Below are 25,171 nucleotides of genomic sequence, written 5' to 3'. Positions count from 1 at the left end.
CAAGCGTATTTACTTTCCTTCATTGGCTAGAGGAATAGGGGGAGGGTTGATATCTCATAAACATGTTTATCCCCGCCGCAATTTTGCGCCTGTCCCAAGTCAGGAGCCTCTGGTCTTTGTTAGTCTTGTGTGATCTAGTATACATATCTTTTAAGGGGCCAGCTGAAGGACGCCTACGGGTGCGGGAGTTTCTCTCTACATTGAAGACCCATTGGTGGCCTTGGCCTGCTCTATGGTCGGGTTGTTGTCGCCTTTGACACATTCCCCATTTCCTTTCTCAATTTTACCTTTGTATTTCGACGTGCACACGCGCTTTGAACTATTGCTAAGCGTTCCTATGGCATGCAACTAACGTATACCGACTTTGTCAATTTTCTCTGTACGTTTGGTGCACGCCGGTCTATACACCAATGTGTGACGCCGGCATAAGGTAATCTATTCCTGAGGTAGAAAAGCCTTAATATTTCAAAGAAAACGCATGGAATTTAACCAACTGCATTGCAACACATGACAGATTCATAGATGTTACAGACTTTGAACAGACAAAAAAAAATAAGGCTGATTGATAACTTGGCGTAAATAATAAATTCGTGCGAATTCGAGCGGCCAATCAGTCCATATAACGCTATATTGAAGTGACACACCCTTCAATGAAATGCAAAGAAATAAAATTAAAATTAAAGTTCTCTTTCTATAAGGATACTGTTGCACCGTATTGTAATTTTTTCGTCACAAGTACATCTAATTTTTTTCAATGTGAAAATATGAACTAAAGGTAGTAAGACTTTTGTCGCGGCTAAATAACTCTTAACTGACACGATTTAAATTGTCCAACCCATTAACAGACTGTATTCCCCTAATATTCATTAAAATGTGGTATTACTCAACTTATATAACAATTATGAAATATTTATCAATGACAATTATTTTTTTAGAACCAAAGTACTATTTTGTGTCCTTTAAATCATATATAAAAATGTTTTTTAGCCTTTTATCCAAAATATTGCTATGCGTACAAGCATAAAAACCACATACTTGCGAGACGCCTTTTCTTTTTACTTAAAACTGCGCAGGCAATGCGTTTTTTTTACTGGTGGAAAATGTTCTATGATAGATATCATTTTGTCAGACACTTTTCTTTTTTTGATGTGGTTCTCATAATATGGCAAAAATCTGTATAACAGAGTTTAACATTAAATTGTGAGTTTTACTCTTAACAGACGTATAACCAACCCGATTAACAGACCAACCGCCGATATAGCCGCATACTCAATATAGATTAACCGACCGAACTCTCGGTTAGCCGAGTGTCGGCCGTGCTGTTGTCAATTACTAGATGTAAGTCGTGATCAGAGGCAGACTGAAGTATCCGGCCACGTCCACTTGTATTTTTGTCCATCTGATGAGTTAAGCCTTTTCCAACTGATTTTTATAGTTCGTTCTTATGTTGTACTGTTATACCACTGTCCCAGATAAGGGGGAGGGTTGGGATTTACATTTACATTATTTATGTATGTGCCTGTCCCAAGTCAGGAGCCTGTAATTCAGTGGTTGTCGTTTGTTTATGTGTTACATATTCGTTTTTTCGTTCATTTTTTTGCATAAATAAGGCCGTTAATTTTCTCGTTTGAATTATTTTACATTGTCTTATCGGGGCCTTTTATAGCTGACTATGCGGTATGATCTTTGCTCATTGTTGAAGGCCGTACTGTGACCTATAGTTGTTAATGTCTGAGTCATTTTGGTCTTTTGTGGATAGTTGTCTCATTGGCAATCATACCACATCTTCTTTTTTATATGAAAATATATATGTTGTATCCTTAAATTCAGATCGGATGGGACAGTCACCAAACTTTGAGTTAACATATAAGCCACGGTGAGAGCAGTATTCAGTATTTAAACAAATACTGAAAAAAACGTGGTTATAAAACCGAAGATTAATTTTTGAAACTTAATATTCGATTATATTCGATTATATCTGTGACATAGCACATTGCTATTTATAGTATAATAGTCCAAAATCATATAGACCTACAACAATAACTTGAAAGATAAAATTTTAATAACAGTAGTTTTATGAAGACAAAAAAAAATCAAAACCAAGGAGTAAACAAAGACTCACAAAACCGAAGGACATTTACATCAACAGTTGTAAATAATAGATAAGAAACAACACGCACTCCACTAAAAACCGGGAGTGAAATCAGGTGCTCCGGAAGGGTAAGCATTTCCTGCACCGTATACGGCACCCGTCGTGTTATTTCTTTGTTAAGTTCGGTAATGATGCACTGCAAATCTAAGTGTTAATAAATAGAACACTGCTTGAACCAATTGGAAGGATAGAAAATCGGACAAACGACTGTCTTCGATTTGAACACCGGTGTTCACTGTGTCTGAACACTCATGTTAATATTTTTAACACAAACATTAAAACTTTGAACACGTCTCTAAGCATGAACATATGACGTTAAAATATTGAGCATTCGGTGTACAAATTTTGAACGCGTCCGGACGCGTCAGGCGTCAGGTATATTTACAGTGTGGAAGGTTATTATGACTGAGGAAGACTATCTTCTGACACAATTTTGTCATAATGGCCAATCAACTCATGATGGCGACCGTAAAATTTCTTGAGTGATGACCTTGGCTTAATTTGATTGATTCATAGCCTTGTCTTAGCAACTTTTGAGAAAGCAGTATTCCTCGTTCAACAAAATCAACGTACTTTGAGCTAGCTCTAGAGTGACGTATCAATTGAGACACATATACTCCATATGGTGGTGCCGCTGGGATGTTGCTATACAGCCAAAGCATTTGACAAAGTCCCTCATAAAAGACTTCTATACAAACTTAACTATTATGGTATTCATAATGAAACACTAAACTTGGTCGCTGCCTTCTTAAATGACAGAAGTTGTCCTGGGTGGAGAGTCATCTGACCTGGCTCCAGTCACCTCAGGTGTCCCTCAAGGCACAGTTCTGGGCCCAGAATTATTCTTGGTATACATCAACGACCTACCAGAATACTTACAATCCAGTAAGCTCAGACTGTTTGCCGATGACAGTATCATCTACAAAACCATCAAATCTCAAAGTGACTGTGATGCACTCCAGTTAAATTTAGATGCAGCTGCTATGTGGGAGCTAGACTGGTTGATGGGTTTCCATCCAGACAAATGCACAGTTCTTACAGTATCACAAAAGAAAAAACAGTTGAAACATGACTATATCCTGCACAATCACAAACTTGAACTAGTCACTTCAGTTAAAAATCTTGGCATTACACTACAAGCAAACTTAAAATGGTCAAAACATACAGACAACATCACAGCTAATGGTAACAAATATTTGGGCTTCTTAAAAAGAAATTTAAAAACATCATGTCAGAACATCAAAACCCAGGCATATCTGGCACTAGTTCGTCCTAAGCTTGAATATTCATGTTCAGCATGGGATCCTCACACAGTTGAACAAACCTCTAAAATTGAGATGGTCCAAAGACGAGCTGCCAGATAGTCTGTAACAGGTACCATAACATCAGTAGTTCTGGATACAGACATGATAAACTCACTAAACTGTCCCACACTACAGGAAAGAAAATAACGCACAAGATTGATAATGTTCTACAAAATAGTACATCAAATCGTAGCAATCCCATCTGCTATCCCCATACCATCAGACAGTAGAACCCGCAAAAATCATAGTTTCACTTTCAGACACATTTCTACCAAAAAAAGATACATAAATTTTCATTTTTTCCGTACACCATTACTCAGTGGAATTTACTACCAGTAACACAGTCGCTGTAACCACAGTCGACACATTTAGAGAACAGCTTACGCCAACTGTTCTCCACAAATTCATTTAACTCATTATTAGACTATATATGTACATATAGTTTTAATCACAATTTAAAATTATTTTTTTTAAGCACTCCAAACTTATTTTCAATTATTTTTCACGGTGTTTTTATAAATATATATATATAGGCCACGCAGCGCAAAACAATATATAATCTTCAGATAATGAAGGACTACTGAAAACCTAAAGAAGAAGAAGAAGAACGTAAGTGTATTATAAATGCACGCCGTACATTAGTTTTTAGTAATTGAGCGCACCTTACCCGGATAATGTCACTTCCGGGAAGGAGGTGTCATGGCGCTGATGATGTTAAAAAAATCTGAGACATAAAATCCATATTTTACTAAGAAACAAAAGTCTGTCAGTCGACATGGACTTTATCAAAACCCCAAAGGTAATGATTGAAAAAGTTTGAATCAGGACAAATTGGAAAACTGAGAATATATAAACCGCTAACATCAGAAAACTGTTTTGTAAATATCCAAAAAGAGGGCTATAACAAGTTCTAATAGTCTGTTCTGTTGACAAATTTGATGCAAAGGCAATTATTAATGAGACAATTTGTATCAGGAATCGTTGCATATTCTTAAATCAAAAACAACCTGGCCCATGCCATTTGCTACAAATTTAGAAATGGGTGTGTAATTTTGTTGATAGAGACTCCCCCAAATCTGTTGTAATAGCATGATACACCTTATTGCTATTTGCCAAATTGGAAATCTGCCCTGGTTGACCCGAGAATTTGTGCCACTTGATCTATTGACCACATATAACAATCAAGTTTCCATTGAAGCTTTTGATTGAATTTTGTATTATGACTTCAAAATTTTACTGGAAACTTGGTGTTATCGAGTAATGGGGGACACAAAGCGGTACAGTGTATTATCCATCAAGAGTGCAGATTAAGAGATCTTATCACCATTTTCCAAAGACTTTGAGAGACTTGAACTACTGATGTGGGCTATTTAAAAAAAAATGATGCCAAAGTGTGACAAACATGGTAAAAAATTAAGTCATTGCTAATCTTTTTTCTATCATTTTTCTTTCATCCAGAGATATTCAAGTTTACAAAACTATCAAGGGTTAATGCAAAATAATGAAAATAAAAATTTTAACAACATTTTACTCATAAGAATTCATCCACTTTTCAAAGGAAACAACAAAATTAAAATATCAAAATACAAACATAAAAAAGAATATAAATATCAATGTAATTTTTTTGTTTGTTGCAATAAAGGTACTAAATTATTTCCTGCAATTTTTTTTTACTTATATACACTTTTTTTTTTTTTAAATATGTAAATTTCACCAATTTTTAGTGTATTCTTTAATATCTTATTTCAAAAGTTTTTATATCTCTTTGCAAAGGCTTTAATTTTATATAAAAATTATAAGGAAGCAAACATATATGATCTAATTACATCCTCTGAAAATTTCACAACAATTGCTTCAGTCAATTCTAAGTTTTCTTCATTTAAAAAATACAAACATATGTTTTTTATCCTTTTGTTACACTCCTGACATATTTTTTCAGTAACTATAAGACTGTTTTTTAGTGGAAGAAGACGTCAAGTCTTCTGAAGACTTAAGGGGCTGACCCTTGGCATTGAGTCTCCGTATGCCGCATTCATTTCGTGTATTACAATTTCAAAACAACTTAAGATTCCTGATACCGATTTTTACACATGATTAGGTATCTGAATCATTTAATTTGTAAATTATGATTGTAAAACAATCACTATCGTAAATACGACCCTTTTATTTATGTAAATTATTAGATTTCATCTCATCCACATGAACGTTATTTGTTTACTTTTAACAGGATGTTTTAACTGTAGATATTTGTATTACGCATGCGTGAATTTGGTATCGGGACAACTCGCCCTGTTTACAAGTTCGCCCTTGAAGTTACGAATTTGTAATCCTGCAGACAAGAAGATTTTGTTTTTATATAAATAAAAAGGATATATAAAGTGTTGTCTTTATTCATGGTTTTCCTTTGTCATGTGAATTAGATGCCCTTCGTAACATACATGTGAACCTCCCGACGGGAGTACAAAACTCCCGTTTTCAGGGGTCTCCTCCCGTCCTCCCGTTTAGAAGAAAAAACTCCCGTGTATGAAATATTTCATGAATGAAAATTTTCAGACGCCATATTTGATCATTTCTTACTACTGTACGGGTGTAATTGACACCTGTGTTAAATTTGACCTGAACATCAAAGAAGATGTATAATTATATGGCTTCACTTGACAGCTTGGGTGTCAAACATACTGGAAATCAACGATGTTTACCTCCGGCTAACTGCCGTTGTGTTATCAAAACGATGTGTATTGGGAATATTGAAATACTTTTTTGTTACTTCCCTTTGTTTTATCCTGTTTTCAGTTATTTTGCTTTTAAAAATGTAAATTGTAAAAAGACTATAAATGATTAATATTTTAATCAAATAATCATAAAAGGATATTGATTAAATGAATTTAAATGATTTTGGACAAATAAAAAAATTAAAATTTATAAATTATTTTAGCAATCTAGACCTCCTTTCAAGGATTAAATTGAAGTTTATATCATAAATTTGTTTATTGATTAGAAGGCAACATACAATATGTGCAACTAGACTAATAAAAGGTCTAGTAGTTAGATTAATTCCTAGTAAAATCTTGAAATTTAAATTTGTAAATGTCAGTATATGTTAGATATTATTGTGTAAGCTAAGAAATAGCAAGACATTTTACACTGTTTTTAAGTCTTTTTAAGCTTTCTACAAATATGACTTTCATAATGCTTAAAAGCCATGCAGTACTAGTGTTAGTGTATGTTATTTTTTTAATTAATTTACGATGTTGCAAATATACATGTGGAGCTTATTTCTTTCTTATTTGTCTATACATTTACAAATGATAAGGAGATGGAGACATGAACAAAAATATATACAGATAAGATATATAAATATAATGATTCATTTGCAAGCAGTGAACAATCATTTGTCAAAAACAAAACAAAACAAAACAAGAAACAGATTCTTCTTATTATTTTATTTTATTCAAATAGAGAGGCAATAAGGGAACTTAATAAACATTAAAATTTGATGGAAATTTGAAGAAAAAACACAATTTCTACATGATTTGGTTACATTTACGACAAAATTTATGTCGATAAAAAAACATGATGTTTTGACCATTCAGTACTTAATAGATGCATAGTTCTTGGGGAAAAGTTTCATCAAATAATATGAATATAAATGACTTTTTTTGTGCTTTTTTTTTACAGTGGGTTGTGATGATCTTCCAGTTAGGTTACCCTCATTTGGAGTGTTGTTCCCAACCTGTTAAAGGTCCATCTTTCCATTCAAAATTGGAAATTTCAACAAGCATCTAATATTCTTAATCTGGAAAATAAACCCTGGTCTGCTAGCTTCATGTATATTTTTTCTACCGATTTAATATATAACTAGAATCATGCAAACAGATTTAAGGAAAAGGCATGTAAGTTCATCATACAAATATGACACTTTTTCTAGACAATCCAGATCTTGCAAAATACGTCGCTAAAAATTGTAACCTTAAAAATTGTTGTTGTGCAGTAAAAACCCATATGGGAACTTTCAAAAGTTGGCGGGTATGTAACAAGTCTTACTATTTTTATGCTCCATTTATGGGCAATATGTTTTCTAGTCTGTCCGTCCGTCCTGCTTCTGGTTATAAAGTTTATGGTCGAGGTAGTTTTTGATGAAGTTGAAATCCAATCAACTTGAAACTTAGTACACATGTGTTCCTCTTGATATGATCTTCTTAATTTTACTGCCAAATTAAAGATTTTACCTAATTTTCATAGTCAACTGAACATAGAAAATGATTGTACGGATGGGAAATCCATGTACAAAAAAAATACATTTTAACGATAATGGAACAAAGCAGCCTGGGTAAGTGGGGCTGCTTTTATGGTAATTCAAGTTACCTTTTATTCACCTTCTTCCACCTCAGAGCTATCAGCTCTTTGATTAATGGAATGTTTAGAAAATCAGTAGTGATATCTATTTTAAATTTACAATCTCACAAATAAATAAACCTATTAGATATTTGATTACATATTTTTTTAATTTCTGAGCAAAGAGCAAACTTTTAACATGTTTAATGAGAATTACAGTTTAATTTTAAAGAATGTTTGGTAAATAGTGTGCAGAAAAATCACTTTTACAAGACAGATCGGCTTTCTCATTTCATTGTAAAGATGTTACAATTATTTTAATAAAGAATAATGTTGAATTTTGTATAGATAAGCTACATCAGAAACTTGTCAGGAGTGTAACAAATGTTACACTCCTGACCATAATTTATTGCTACCATATTTTAACCTGAAACTGACCTGAAATCATGTAGAGTCTTTATATTTCACATATTATTTTAGTGCACATTAAGAACAGGTTAATTTTTTTTATATATTTCTTACATATGTACAAATTTTGCTAATGGTCTATTTAAAAAAAAAGATGGCTTTCCTTTAAACCTTGTTCAGTCTCTTGTTTGATACTATATATATGCTGTTTTTGTGTCAGATAATGTATTATGATAAGTTTGTTCGTACTACCAAAGATGGTAGCAGTATGTGCTCTGTATAAAAAAAATTGTCCAAAAATGTACCCAAAAATGTCAGGAGTGTAACGCTTTAAAATGTTTAAGTGTAACATTCATGTTATTTTTTATAGAAACAATGTTGTTATTATTGGTTTTCTTTTCTTGAATTTGAGTGTGAACACTATCTGTTGCAGATTATCAGTAACAAACATGCCATTATTATGGCCTTTATTGCTTTTGTATGCTCAATACTTGTATGTCAGGACTGTAAAACATTTAAACAAGCTAGTTCAATTGCAATTTTAGTTCAAAAATTTCAAAAGTAATGATGTCAGTCAGGGGTACTACTTGTACAAGTGTATTTTATTTACTTGAAGAAGTAAAAAAAAATATACACATATAAGTAAATTTGTAGGATACTTATACAAGTGAATTTTATTTACTTGTATAGGTAAAAAAAAAATTGGCTTAGTTATGTCCCTTAGACATTCAGAATTTTTTACTTGTATAAGTAAAAAAATCATCCTTTCTTCTTTTCTTGAATTCTTAAGATTTCTTTGCTCTAATAGAATTTTAAATTGTGTACCCTTTGCAGATGTCTATACTAATCATTTAAGTGTAATTTCATGGACAATGAAAATCCCATTTGTCTGTTATCTTCATAACACTGCTCATTTACAAGCCCCAAAGGAGCAATTTTTGATTGCCTTGCGCAAATATACAAGATCTTTGCTCAATCAGTTTCTTTGATGAATTAATGAGATGAAACATTGAACTTTAATGAAAAAATTTGAGCAAACCTGGGAAAAATCATTAAAGGCATGATTTTACACCTCAAATCTTGAGGATTTTTCTGGGATTGTAAGAAAAATTTACTTATACAAGTAAATTTTTTAGAAAATTAAGGGGAGATTATTCAAACATTATTTATTCACTTATATGTGTATATTTTTGTTTACTTCTTCAAGTAAATAAAATACACTTGTACAAGTAGTACCCCTGACTGGATGTAGACTTGTATTCTGTGTTAAGCTGAGGTGTAGTAATGTCATTTTATAATAATTGTCAGCTTGTTTTTCTTCCAATAACTTACCTTTGCTAATAAGATTGAAATAAGGCATTTTTTTGTGTTACACTCCTGACATTGAAGTATTGAGCATACAAAAGCAATGAAGGCCATAATAATGGCATGTTTGTTACTGATAAACTGTAACAGGTAATGTTCACTGAAATTCAAGAAAAAACAACAACTATAACAACATTGTTTCTAAAAAAAATACATTTTAACCCAATTGTTACACTCCTGACAGACTTGGGTAGTCCTCTTATTGTAACCATAATATTCCAGTAGTAGAACTTCAGGGTCAACTGGATGCACCTGTGCTAAGCTATGATACTAAACAAAAAACATAAACCGTGCAAGATGTACAGAAACATGTTATTTAACCTACAAAGACATTTTCTGGCAGCATATTGACTTTTACTAACATTTTTATTTTTACACAAACTTATTTGAATTACCTTATGAGGCTCATAAAAATGTAAATATATGGAAGATTTGAACAAGAAATCATAGTCAAGATATAATAGTTTGATGAAAGATATTGTTTGGTATTGTAGCTGCCCTTATTTATTCTATATCATCAATGAATGCACATGCTTTCTTGTAAATGTCACACTAAAAGCGTTACACTCCTGACATTTTGAGGTACATTTTTGGACAATATTTTTTAAACAGAGCACATACTGCTATTATCTTTGGCAGTTAGGACCAACTAATCATAATACATTATCTGACCTAAAAACATTACAGATATAGTATCATACAAGAGACTGACAAAGGTTTAAAGGAAAGGCATCATTTTTTTTGAAATAGCCCATGTCTGAACAACAATAATTTTTCTAATGTGGCCTAACAAAAAAGTATGTGTGGTTACTGTCATGACTGTACCCCTACCTAGTACCCTAATTATAATCCCCTACCTTAAAGTTTTTATGGCCATTTTTTATTAAGCACTGTTAAAGCCACAATGTTACTCCCAAAGACTCAATGTTTGAAAAATATAAAAAAAAAAAAAAAAAAATCCCTACTTACATGTACATGTACTTACCTTGTTTTTTTTCAGTATGTGACAGTATAGAATACACATACTTTTTTGTTTGGCCTGTGCCATCTGACATATTCCTTTCACTTGTGATATCAAGATTTTACCGTAACATGTGATGTCTTCTAATAGGGCTTATCTACTACACTTGACCCTAGAGTTTGCAACACTTCAACTTCTGACTTCATACATGTACAACAATCACTTTTTCAAAATTTTACTGCAACCTTTCCATGCTTTCAGGAACAAATAGCGTTAAGGTGTATGATGGACAAAATGCTATATAGCTTTTAATTCTTGCATTTTTCACACATTTCCTATGTCCAATGATTACGTTATTATATCACAGTAAAACAGATTTTGAAATGAGGCATTTACCTCTATTGACCTGGAGGCAACTCTTTCACTAAAGCCCAAACCATATAGCCCTTTTAGATGTCTAGGTTTATCTTTCCTAAAATTTGGAACTCTACTGTGAAAGGAGATAGTGGTAAAAGTACAATGTACTTCTGGTAGGTACCTAGCAAAATGAAACGTAACTGGTTGCACAGTAAATAAAGTCAGATTATAGCGAGATATAGTCATTTAAAAACTCTATTGTTGTGTAACAAATTGCATAACTAGAGTTGCAAAAGTGTAAAACTGTGTCTTTACATAAGTTCCCTTTACACAGAAGAAACAAATCTATACATGGCAATACCATGTTAGTTGCAAAAAATGGAAGCCAACAAGTTGTTCCAAACTTTGTTCAGAGCATTTCATAACTTAGAGAGGTCCAACAAATGATCATCCATTGTCATCCATATTTGACCATAATTTTTCCTGCATGTACAGTATTATAAATTTTTACACATCTTTAACATATATTCGACAGATAATATTTCATTCAGTGGTTGTTGATCACAAGCTGATTAACTTTTGAGCTTTTGCTGTAGATTACTATTAGTGACATTGATAAATAATAAAAACAGAGCATAGGCAAAAGTGACAGACAAGTGAATTGAAAGAGCCATAACATTTGTTTTTATATTGTCCATGTGTTATAATTTGTTACTCAAACTATTCCTTAGCAGTTGATGATTTGTTGTATTACATTTGTTCATTAAGAATCTATTATTTCTATTTACCTTCAAGAGCATGTGTGTTTACATTCTTTCATCACGGTTTTCCCTCCCACACTTGTGCTATGCGATGGCCGAAGTTATTATGAGTTAAGGTCACTGCATACTGGAAAATATTGGTGAATAAGTGTCTGGGACGTCAATAATTCATTATTGGTACAAATATGAAGAATTTGATAGGATAAAAGATTTTCTTTTTTAAAAATGTTCATGTTCACTTCTTTACGAGTAAAAATTTAACTTTTTATTAAATTTGAAGTTTCATATGACTTTATGAAAAAATTATATTTTACTCAAGTAGTTAAAACTGTATAAATATACATCACCAACATACAACACTACTGACTAAAAAATTCAAACATTCGAATAAATCTTACCAATAAGCCAACAAAAAGTTCAGTAGTTGATTGTAAATTTGAAAAAGACACCAACAAATTTTATTTTAAATTTTATTTTTAGTAAATTTGACAAAGACGCCAAAAATGAAGCTTTTGTAGTTCATAGCACTTACAGTATATGTATATGTATAGTATATACATATTCTCATTTAAGTAAAAAATAAATACAAAGGTATAAAACCAAATGAAAACAACACTGAAAAAAACCTCTTGCTTCAGATTCCCAATCAATAGCTTGCTGCACAGTTTAAGTAAATGTAACTACAGCTTTCTGTAGTGTTTTAACATCTTGTTATATCTCTGTTGAGGAGGGATAGGACCTTTATCGGGACTTCGGGATCAGGCGTTTTTAAGTCCGGGATTTCGGGATCAGGACCCCTCCTATCCCCCCTCTCTGTTGTAGTTACTGTAAACCAACAAATTTTCACATGTGATTTATTTTAGCAACTTTCTTGAAGATAAATAAAGCGAATATGAATTGCCGCTAACACATAGAACTTGGAGCTTTCCTATTTACCAACATCAAATATATTATAAATTTGCAAAATTAAATTGCTGCCAAGTAGGAGAGAATCAGACTTCAGGTTTGAAATCCTTTGGTCTGTATGTCTGGCAAATCAGTTTTCTACACTTATTTTCTTCGTGCTTGAAGATATTGATTTGATATATTGTTTTATCATGACAAGTTACAGATCAAGTTAAATTTTGTTCTGGCAATTACAATTACCCCATCTCTGATCATTGAAGAGTAAGATGGTGTAGTGATCTGTCAGTGTCCAGTTTTGGGGAACTACTTTAGTTTGATTTTTTAACATGTACCTTTTATGTAAATGTCACATTCCCACTGATTCTCTTTTATTAATCTTGAAACAGAAATCATTTAATTTCTCACAAATGTTCATGTTACAATTACCAGTAACTATAAATGAAATAAAAAAAGAAGAAAAATCAGAACTATTAATATTTTGTATAGTTTTAATGTTCTTTAAGAAATTATTTATGTGACCAAGTCTGGCAACATAGAAATCTACCGCTTTTATGAATAATAAGGCCATGGACCAAGTATTGGCAATTAATTAAAAATTGTAGCCAGAGGAATATTTATGGCGAGGATATTTGATTAACAGGTAACAATTTATTAACCTTTCTTCCTTGCTTTCAATCACATTATGTACTGTACATAACATGAACTTTATGATACAGAGAAATAGTAGTGAAACTCTTTACCCCATAAAAAGATTAATTTTGTCTTGGTTCTCCAAACCTATTAAAGCTTCTATGGTCCCTAATGACACACAGTAATATGGGTTAACAGGTATATATGTAGCTGCAAATGCAAAGAATATTGTAAGACAATTTGTTCCAACCTCAGTGGAAATGTATGGTAAGAAAGTTACTCTTTGGGGAAATTATATTCTTCCAGAGCCATTTCTAGAACCTATATATATAGCTAGTGCTAATTGTATAGAACTACAATATCATGAATATATCCATTTACAACTTGTCACTGTCAGGAGGTCAAGGGAATAGAAGGTTTTTAGTTCATTTCATATTTCTTTGTATTGCTTAAATGGAAGCAATATTTCTAAGTTGCATCTAGGATTTTTGAATGTACCCTTGTTAATTTCTCTCCCTGAGTCTCACTTTTGATACTATTCATGCTATAAATGTTAGCACCTGTCCTATTACTCTTAAGTCAGGAATCTGATGTACAGTAGTTGTCGTCTGTTTATGTAGTTCATACATGTTTCTCCTTTCTTGTTTTTATATAGATCAGACCGTTGGTTTTCCTGTTTAGCTTGCTGTTACTTGGATGGAGAGTTGTCTCAATGGCACTCATACCACATCTTATATCTATATAAAGTATATACATTGTATATGCCAGTATTTAGAATATTGTGTTTTATACTTTCTTTGATTAAAAAAACTATGTTTTGAAAGTAATAGAATAGGAAAACTTAAAAGATTTTTGACACCTTATGTTAATGAAGATATTTGAGTTAAAATTCCTTTTCTCATTTAAAAATGAAGTTGGTTAAAATTAATTGAATTGCTGAGTGTTAAATATTCATGAATAAAACAGACCAAAGTTTTCCATAAAAAGTTGGAGTCTGACTATCATGACTGTGTCTAATCTAGTATAGAATACTCTTCATTAATCAAAGATTAGAACATTTCTGATATCACAGAATCGTAACATATGCTGTAGAGTCATCATACAAAATGGAATGCAAATGATTTCCCGGTTAAACACGATAAATACAGTATTGTGGTATTTGTTAAGAATAATCAATATGGAACAAGTCACTGTTGTTACGATCTTTGGACAGTTAATCCTGGAGCTCTAATGATTACTTATGGTACTATAAACATGACGAAGAAAGTACAGACGAAGGTTGGAAAATTTTGTTTGCATCAATCAATTATAAATATAAACTTAGCCTGACAGGAAATCCTCAAAATTTGCCGTCGGTTGTGTAGAATTGTAGATATCGTTGAATTGTATCAGCCTGAACCTGCGGAAGGATCATTACCGCTTTTTCGATTTATATTTCATGCTAAATAAATTCTGTAAAATTGTTCAATCTTATAATGAACTTGCTATCCATTCTGCCTTTTCTTCCTTGTGTAATAAAACACATCTTGGGGCAGTGTGGAGAACATTCTGAAATGATCATTAGACTTACTGTTAAAACGATTACAATTATTAAGATAAAAATCATGAAAAGTTTGAAGCCTTTAAAAGTGCAACCACATAAAGTCTAAAAATTACAATTTTTGAACAAAAAATCTCACTGGTGTTCAAACACTATTCAAGATAGAATCTTAAAATTTTGAATGAGGTATAAACATTCAATGTCAAATATTAAAAACAGCATCCAAATGTATTTCAGTTAGCTGTACATAGAGATTACATAACAAAGACCAATTGTAAATGTTCCTGTTATTGTGTTTTACCCATCTAAGACAGGATGAGCCTATCATTCAATGGTTGTTGTTTGTTGCTGTGTAACATATTTTTTGTTTGTTTATTATTTTGTATACAAATCATGCTGTTAGTTTTCATGTTTGAACTGTTTTACATTTGTTATTTCTTGTCATTTGGGGGCCTTTTATAGCTGCTATAAAAGGCCCCGAAATGACAAATGTAAAACAGTTCAAACATGAAAACTAACAGCATATTAGCTGACTATGCAATATGGGCTGTGCTCATTAATGAATGTTATACAGTGACCTACAATGTATAGTAGTTGATTTCTTTTGTAGAGATTTGTCTCCACATCTTTTTATTATATTTTATCAATTGTCATTGACTATACTTATAGTGTATCAGCATCTCTTTTATCCAATTGACCATCTGTGGACATTGTCTTGAGTCATCAGTACCAAATACCATTAACCCTGACTGCAGTGATTCATTAAGACTTGGTTAAACTGTTTGAAAAGTTATTAGGTATCATGATACAGTCTTGCTACAAATCTGACCAATCAATATATGTTTGTTAAGATTGTCAATCAATAAGGCAAACATTTTCTCTGATGATAGTGGAATCGGTCATGCTTACGGAAGTATCTTGGGATAGCATTTATTATTGGAATGTGAAATTATAATTTTTGCTGTTTTATCAATTTAGATCTACTGCAGGTGCTATTAAAGATTTGATTTTTGAAAATTAATGATGTTGAATACAAGTCAGATTTCAAATATTTTTTGGAGTTGAGAAAAAAATCAGCAGTTTTTTTTTTGGACAAATTTGTATTAAAAGAATTATTTGGAAAAAATAATTCTTCAAAATTAGTTAAAACAGATTATAAGAAGTGAATAAGTGATAATTTGTGGTGCTGTAACTCTTTCTGTGTCATTTCCTGTCTATCAAGACTATTATTGGTATTGATGATTTAATGGTACAATCAATTTCGCTTTTACTTTTACTTCATTGCAACTCCACCGAGATTTTAACTTAAGTAAATTAATTATTTATGGACAAGGATATTGTAAACTGTCTTGCTTTTTTAACTTTCCGTGGAAATCGCAGCTTGGGATAGCAGCAGAAATAAAAACCAACGGAGTCGAATATCTAGTATTGTTCTGGATGTTCATATGAGAAGTGCACTAATATCAAGGATAGATTCACAATAATTTAAACAAAACGGTTTTACATTTACAATTCATTGATTAAAGAGTATCAAACAGGATTCTATTGATACTCCGTATGTTTTGCCATTATGGGACATTGATATAGTTGAAAGCCAATTAACAACCTGACCGATTAATTGAATTTTGTATATATTGAAATATTATTTAAAGTTAGGTAAATGAATGTGTTAGAATGGACACAAGAAAAACTAGAATCACTAGAGTATATTGCTCACACATGGATACATGATATGGGCAATGTGTTGGATTTACACTTTCCTTCGGAAAATTCTATAAATAGAAGGGTAAGATTCAACGAGCTATCTCAAGAAAAGCTTTTTTAATGCTTTAATATACCATTTAATTGCAACATTGTTGATGTTTAGAATATATATCAGAACAAAATAATACTTGCACAATTGATTTCAATGTTAGCATAGTACATGTATACTGTATGTTGCTTTCAGTATATTTATATGTTGATAAATTCAGTTACACTTGCTTAATAACAGTGTTTTGCTGGTTTTTATTCTGTTGATAAATAAAAATTTATGGCTACTTTTCTAACTTTATGATACCATAAGTAGGTCCCAAGATTTTCATTTTGATGATCAAAAAGTTTATCTTATCCTTGTGGTTATTAAAACTCATGTCAGAAATAAGACCACTTACTTTGTTTCTGAAAATTAACAATTGAAACTCAGACATTGATAAGAATAGAAATAACCACAAACACTAAATCACTGTAATCGGGCCTTCAGACAGATTTTGGTACAATTTAGAAAAAATATATTCTTGCTATTTATGTATATGAATTTTTCTTTCAGACTGCCGATGAGTTTAAGGAAATTATGGTAATTTTTTCTTAAAAAAATTCTTCATGAATAGTTTCCATTCATTAAAACCCCTGAAATATATTAGACAATATTTTTGCATATTGGGTCAGATTGCTACAACTGTCCAAGTTTAAGCATGCTGATGTAAACATTTGAATTTCTGGAAAACTATAATTTTGAAAATGCACCAGCTTCTTAAATTAACTGTTTAGAAATAAACGGCTGATTTGCTTTCACTTTAAGTTGCTGCTAATGTTTATATTATAGTAATCAGGAATTTGCAGCTTTGTCATATTTTTCATGTACATTTATCAAAAGTATATTCTTAACATATATATTCTTAATAATTTTAATGCTTTAAGTTGACTTTAAAATGATATATAGATAAGTTGTCCCCTTGTTTGTAAGAATTACTGGTTCTCTCAAATAAACAGAAACGTTTGAGCCAATATAACTTGAACTGCATATTATTCAATACAATTTGAAAAATATTCTCAAGTTTAGTTTACAAAATTTTAGAATAAAAATAATCAGTTTAAGTTAAATATTGTGCATATTTAAGGTAAATTTTCTTCTTGGTTTGACCTAATGTAGTACCTTTTAAAGTAGAAAACAAATACTACTCTCCAAACTCCATGAATGGGTTAAAAATGATCAAATTATGATTTTAAGACTCAAACTCAAAAGTGACTTCCAGGAAAAGTCTTCTCATTAGAGGCTTATAATTTAACGGTATATCAAAATAAGGTAAGGCCACACTTAAAAATATTTTGGTTTGCCCAAACCCTACCAAACTTTGAGACAGTGGGTAGGTAGGAAGGCATTTTCTTTTTTTCTTTTATCAAAGAGAAACACAAGTATCAGATGTCTATTAGTCTTCATGCCTATTTGAATAAAAAAAGAATATTTTAACATCAGGGCAGTAAAACATTTTGAGTAGGCAGCTATTTTCTGGGTAGATAGGGTTAGGGCAAACATACCTATTTTTTTATGGCCTAATTAGCTCACTTGCTTACATGAAAAATGAAAAATCATAGAATGGTTTGTTCCTATTAAAACTGATATAGAAAAGTCTCCTGCTTGTATATCATTATAGTAAACAGAAAAATCAAGTAGTGCTCACATCAAAAGAAAGACCATTATACATGTATATTAGAGATTGGTGGAGGAGTCTCATATAACAATGTATAATATGTTTGATTGTAGATACTTTAAAGCTCTAACAAAAGGACATCTTTGCAGTGGCAAATGGGTTTTCTAGTAGGGAATGTATATTTTTTTTCTTGACAAATTTGAACCTTGAATTGTAAAATTATATCAAAGATTTTATTTTAAAAATTTGTTCAAGTTATACAGCCTTGAAAGATAAGATTAAGATGACTAAGTACAAAATCCTGACTGCTTTCATTGATTTTTGAGTGTTTAAAAGGATTAAATGCAAAATGCTTTCCCTAAAAATTTACACACAATAGGAATTTAGTGTATTTTGTACATACAATTGTGCAGTAGTACTGGCTAGCAAACAAATATTTTGTCCATAGCATAATACTGTATGATAATGAAGCCAAAGTGCATTTGAACAGACGTATTTTATTCCACTATTGCTCTTTTTCTCATCATGACATACATATGCATGACTTCTTAACCAGATTATATATGGTTGTGCACATGCAACTCTTGATTAAAATGTAAAAAACTTTACAGATTAAGTTTTTTTTCATAACTGTGAGTTCAAATGTACTTTGCTTTCTTAATTATCATGGTCAGCTGCTGAAATGAATTACAATGGTGAATCGTGGCGGCTATTAAAAGGTTATTTTTATATCTTTGATCGTGGTTTAATAATGGAATTGGTTGATTCCAATCTAAATTTTAGATTTAAAAGAATGTCCATTGTATGTTATTGTAAAAAAAAGTTTTTATAATCTAAATAGAAATTTTATTTCGAATTTATGCAAATGATGTGAAAAGTGTATATGGAAATGAGACATTTACATAATGAAATGCTTGATTTATGTTCCTTATTGTAGAAATCTAGTCAGTGTAAACATAAACAACAAAGAATGTGTCATAATTAGGATAAAACACTTTTCACATCATTTGCATAAATTCGAAATAAAATGACCAAGTTTTTAGAAAAACTTCAGCAACATATATTTAGTAATAAATTGATTTACATGTATTAAATTAAAAAATTCCTGGTAGTGAGTCAATTCAAGGACGGAAATGTATCATTTAAAGTATTGGAAGTTTTTCATTTTTCATGGCCTTCGTACCAAATATTTACAAAACAGTAATTTAACTCTGAAACAAGAACTATAGATGAACTCTATCAAAATTTGAAGGATATTATTGAACAAATGGCTGTTAAAAAAGTTTTAGTTTCATAAGATTTATGCTCAAGCATCTTAAAATGCTGAGTGAGATAAAGTCTGAATTTGTAATAATTATAAATAGGAACAACATTGCCAAATGAGGATTTGATCCTTAGATGGTTGTACGGTATTAAAGAACTATTTTTCTGATGAACCAAAATTTTAGATGTTCTGTTCAGCAGGGGAAAAAAAGATGATTCCTATATTCTGATTTAAAGCTGAAATTTCAGAGATTTCCTTATTTAAAAAAAAAACAGTTGAGTAAAGAAATACTGTTAAATAAAGAAGATGTGGTATATATATATATATATATATATATATAAGAACGTCTGAGTCAGTGACAACTCTACAACAGATGTATCCATCGGATCGCCATCAATGATGGTGATACATGGCTGTGTACATAATGTATATACAACTCGTCTAAACATCAACCCAACAATGTTAGATCTGTAAATTTGCTTTCGCAAATTTTTGGTTCTTCCCTCGCCGGGATTCGAACCCATGCTACTGTGATATCGTGACACCAAATCGCCTGCACTGCAGCCGTCCCGCTAGACCACACGACCACCTGGGCTCTCAAAAAAAGAGCTTTCGCTGGCCGTGTGTTACCTTTCCTTGTCAGTTTTAATCTAGCGGCGTACTACAGTACATGATATATAAGGCATGAAGATGTTATTGTTACAGATCAGCTAAATTATCTATAGTAAAGGATCCTTTTCTGTGACTGTATATTACATTAATTTGTAGGATCCTTTACTATAGATAATTTAGCTGATCTGTAACATTAACATCTTCATGCCTTATATATCATGTACTGTAGTACGCCGCTAGATACTACAGTACATGATATATAAGGCATGAAGATGTTAATGTTACAGATCAGCTAAATTATCTATATTAAAGGATCCTACAAATTAATGTAATATACAGTCACAGAAAAGGATCCTTTACTATAGATAATTTAGCTGATCTGTAACAATAACATCTTCATGCCTTATATATCATGTACTGTAGTACGCCGCTAGATTAAAACTGACAAGGAAAGGTAACACACGGCCAGCGAAAGCTCTTTTTTTGAGAGCCCAGGTGGTCGTGTGGTCTAGCGGGACGGCTGCAGTGCAGGCGATTTGGTGTCACAATATCACAGTAGCATGGGTTCGAATCCCGGCGAGGGAAGAACCAAAAATTTGCGAAAGCAAATTTACAGATCTAACATTGTTGGGTTGATGTTTAGACGAGTTGTATATATATATATATATATATATATATATATATATACATGTACCGGTATATATGATTGCCAATGAGACAACTATCCACAAGAGACCACATGACACACAAATTAATAGCTGAAGGTCACTGTTTGACCTTCAACAATGAGCAAAGTCCATACCACAGTTAGCTTAAAAGTTTCGAAATATGATTTAAATTAATTGCATCCTAATGGTTATTTTTTAAACTTTTGATTTTGGTGCAGATTTGAAATTCAAGGTAATCACAGCAAAAAATCAGACTATGGGGAAGAAATGATAGATTGTACTGCAAAAACTATGAGAGGGTTTATGAAATAAAGTAAAGATACAATGAATACGCCTTATCGCTATTTAGTCCAATTCTGGGAAAAACAGTCATTTATACAACTTCCTGTTTGGGTCAGGCCGTCGAAAATAGAGGTCGTCAGTAGTGAGATTAGGGAGGGAAAACTTTAGAAAGCGACCATCAAGAAACTTTGATAGAGTATGATCCACTTTTTCGAAATTAAAATTGAAGTAAAAAAATATTTTGTTTGAAGAATTTACGGTAAATTAAACAGGTCTCATTAAAAAGTATTGTGCATGGTGCATTGTTTAAACAGGGTCCCAGATAGCTTCAACTAGATGAAAAAGTTGTGTAATTTTAGAACTTATCCGGGATGGAATAAATAGCGATTAGGTGTATATAAATGAACAAAACTATGGATATTTGACAGCAGTCAGGAACTCCTATAGAAACCAACTAATTCAGACATACACAAACTATATATATTATATATATATATATGAACTGAACACAATGAAATATGTCATGGTTATATGTGATATGATGATATCAATTTGACTTAGAGTAGGAATATTCTGCTGTTAACAATACAACACTTGTTGTATTGTTAGTAGTTAAACAAAAATAAAGCTCAGAACTTTTTTTATATGAAAGCAATGCAAAAAAGAATACTTTGAATTAAGTTTTATTTTTTTATTTGCAGGTTGATAATGTCAAACTTCTAGAAAGATACAATGCTCGAAAATCAACACTTGGAACTCTCTATCTGACGACAACCCATTTGATATTCGTTGATGCCCAAGGCAAGAAAGAAACATGGGTATGTTGATAACAATGCATTTAATAAAGACTACAGTAATTTAAAATAATATATGCAAGGTATACACTATACAGAACAGAATCTTAACAATACAAATAGAGACCTACTGTGGTCAACTAGTTAGAAATGTTCAGATGTATTAGTGACTCACTGGTTGGACTCTTGGACATCAGATAATTCTCAAACCAGCGGTCAACATACATTTTTCAATAATAGACTTGGTTCTCAGTCTTCACAATAAACTTTTGAATCCACAAGCCTTAAGCTCAATTTTACACAAATTTTAGTTGTATTCTCTTGGCTTGTAGAGAAGAGTTTTCCAATCCTGATTGCAATTTATAAGCCTAGGCTGGTAGCCTTGTGGTTAAGCATGAAGACTGATTGCAATTTATAAGCCTAGGCTGGTAGTCTTGTGGTTAAGCATGAAGACTGATTGCAATTTATAAGCCTAGGCTGGTAGTCTTGTGGTTAAGCATGAAGACTGATTGCAATTTATAAGCCTAGGCTGGTAGTCTAGTGGTTAAGCATGAAGACTGATTGCAATTTATAAGCCTAGGCTGGTAGTCTAGTGGTTAATAGATATAGGAAGATGTGGTGTGAGTGCCAATGAGACAACTCTCCATACAAATAACAATTTAAAAAGTAAACCATTATAGGTTAAAGTACGGCCTTCAACACGGAGCCTTGGCTCACACCGAACAACAAGCTATAAAGGGCCCCAAAATTACTAGTGTGAAACCATTCAAACGGGAAAACCAACGGTCTAATCTATATAAACAAAACGAGAAACGAGAAACACGTATATATTACATAAACAAACGACAACTACTGTACATCAGATTCCTGACTTAGGACAGGTGCAAACATTTGCAGCAAGCATGAATACTGCAGGTGTCTATACAATGTGTGAAGCTCTAAATTGTCTTCAGTAAAACTATCTACACCAAAACACTTTTCCGACATTATGTTGCACAGGCCAAGGTATGCCCAGAATTCAAAACTAATGATGCTACCCATAATGCAACACTATTTCTGAATGGCTCCTTTGATACCTGATAACAATTATGTCAGATGTGATGGACTGTTATATTGAATAAAATTTCCCCTTTTATAATATTTATGATGAGCAGTGTTTCTGATCTACTGACAAAACATAATGATTAAACATGTTTAAGAGATACTTCACAAATTTAGGAACCATTCCTGCAGATTTATAACCAAGCTGATGTAATTGAATAAGCACATTCCATAGTATACAATGCACCAGACCAACCATGAATTGTGCAATATTGATAACAATATTCCAGAAAATTGTACATGATTTGTACATTGATATGCAACAAAATTGACATTTAGGTTTAAGGGGGGTCAATTTTGTGATATAATACCATGAATTAATCAGGAATAAACTATCTTTAGGATGTTTGTTGCCATATGTGCTATTGTATAACATTTCAGAAGATTTGTACTTGACATAGGGCAATACACAGACAAAAAAGTGGTGACAAAAAGAATATTGAATTTGTATGTTTTCATCAGCCTATCACACCAAAAAGATTAAAAAAACCTCAGACATTAAAATGTGAGTTTCTCAATAGGAAAAGAAAAAGTTGACCATGTTTTCTGTTCATCTTAAATTTGGGTATCAAGATTACTATTAGAAATTCTAGTATCAAGGGCCTAAAAAGAACATTGATTTCATTTAACATTGATTAAGTAAAAGTAAGTTGAGCATGTTGAGGTGGACAAATTTTATTGGTACATTTAGAAAAATCTCTTTTTTTTATTAGATTGTTTTATTGCTACAAATCCACAGAGAACAAAGGAAAAGATTTTTAACAGAGTTTTATTAGCATTCAAACATCATTTTTATGTCATAGCCAACATCATAAAGAATATTATTACAAAAAGAACCATAAATTTCAAACGCTCCTGACATTTTAATCAGTCTTTTAAAAGGGTTTTGTCATTACAATATTTTTTATATTGAAATTTTCATGTCTCTAAGGCAATAATCACCCTTTCAAACACCTATAACCCTCCTGGTATTTGCCTCATCAATTTCACTTTTGTCATTTTCATAACTGTTAAATGAGGCAAAGTTCTAGAAGAGTTGGCAAATAAAATTTAATGTTACTAATTCTGTAGAGAATATAGACTGGCCCGATCCTGACTTTGACAAATATTGTGACGGAATTAACCATGGCATTTACAACACTTTGTAAACTAATTTGATATCAAATCTAGAGATTGCATGTAACAATCGTAGAATAGATTGTAATTCCTTAGTGATCCCTTGTTAATAGGATTTTGACGATGTTAATCAGGGCTTGATTAATAAGAAAGAGATGATGGAAAAGTACATTATTTTTATATTTTCGCAATTTGTACAATTTGTCTTTGGTGACTGAACTGGCTGATAATGTTAGTATCTTTGAATTGGCTATGAAAAAAATAATTAAACTCAGTTCTTGATTGGGCATGTGTATCACACAATGATCTGCTTTTATTTCATTCACTAAAATTGTTTGTGTTTTATTCCGCAATAAAGCATGAATTAGATATTTGAATCAATGAAATTTCTATACTTTAATACAGGATCTATGCAAATCTGAGTTTTCATTTATAAACAAAAATGTCAAATGGAATGAATACAGGATTTCCCAATCATTGTATAAATACAGAATTCATATATTTTTTTTTTTTTTTATCATTTTCTTAAATTTATGGTTAAAATCTTATGGAGCTGATTGTTCTACATTTACAGCTGTGTTATCACCATTAACCACCTACTCTCTATGTTTTATAATGGTACCTTTTTTTTTTTTATGGTAAAAAGTTTTAAAAAACTTGAGTCGATCATAGGATATATTTACAAAATGTAAATTTCATTTAAACCATAAATAGGAAATACTTGTTAGTTTGAATTGAAGATTACTTATAATGTATGAAGTATGTAAAATTATAAGTAATAACAGCACATACAAAGTGTTAAATTGGTGGACACATAGAAATGTCAGGAATTGTGGAAAACATTGATGTATTGGGTATGAAGAGCTAGAATGCAAAGCAAATTATTCTGAAATACATTTTGTACTTTCTTTTGAAAAACAATTAATCGTGATCACAGTGACCTTACGTTATTCAGACCTATTTCACACATTTTTCAATTAGACCTCATGCAATGTTCTTTTCAATTACAGTTAGAAAATGTAATAAGTCTGATAGAGTGAAAAAATTACAATCAATAGAGAATGACTATGTCATTTTCATTGAGAGTAAGCATGAATTGTAATACTGTAGTAGGCCAATAACTGATGATTGTATGGGGTATACTTAATTAAAGAATAGCAATGAATATTTCTTCCAATCTAAAATAATCAATTAAGATTTGAATT

The 25,171-nt window shown here is 31.6% G+C and overlaps 1 protein-coding gene across 7 annotated transcripts in view; it reads left to right on the top strand.

The window, feature by feature from the left end:
• Positions 1-4,123: 4,123 nt before the first annotated feature.
• Positions 4,124-25,171, top strand: part of LOC139485439 (phosphatidylinositol-3,5-bisphosphate 3-phosphatase MTMR6-like) — a 57,727-nt gene continuing 36,679 nt past the window's right edge. For 3 of the 7 annotated variants that reach the window (XR_011655318.1, XM_071269928.1, XM_071269926.1), the window contains exons 1-3: positions 4,132-4,255; positions 17,028-17,054; positions 21,657-21,773. Coding sequence is in view for 4 of the 7 variants with exons in the window: in XM_071269928.1 (XP_071126029.1) it covers positions 4,232-4,255; positions 17,028-17,054; positions 21,657-21,773 (168 nt within the window). In the remaining 3 variants the exon portion in view is untranslated. Of the gene's footprint in view, positions 4,256-17,027; positions 17,055-21,656; positions 21,774-25,171 lie in introns of all 7 variants that reach the window. The other 4 variants (XR_011655320.1, XR_011655319.1, XM_071269930.1 and 1 more) reach the window with 2 other exon arrangements.

The sequence above is a fragment of the Mytilus edulis genome, chromosome 8 (assembly GCF_963676685.1).
Source record: "Mytilus edulis chromosome 8, xbMytEdul2.2, whole genome shotgun sequence".
Classification (NCBI taxonomy): Eukaryota; Metazoa; Mollusca; class Bivalvia; order Mytilida; family Mytilidae; genus Mytilus; species Mytilus edulis.
Note: the sequence above shows the minus strand (reverse complement) of the source record. Positions and strands in the feature narration are given on the sequence as shown.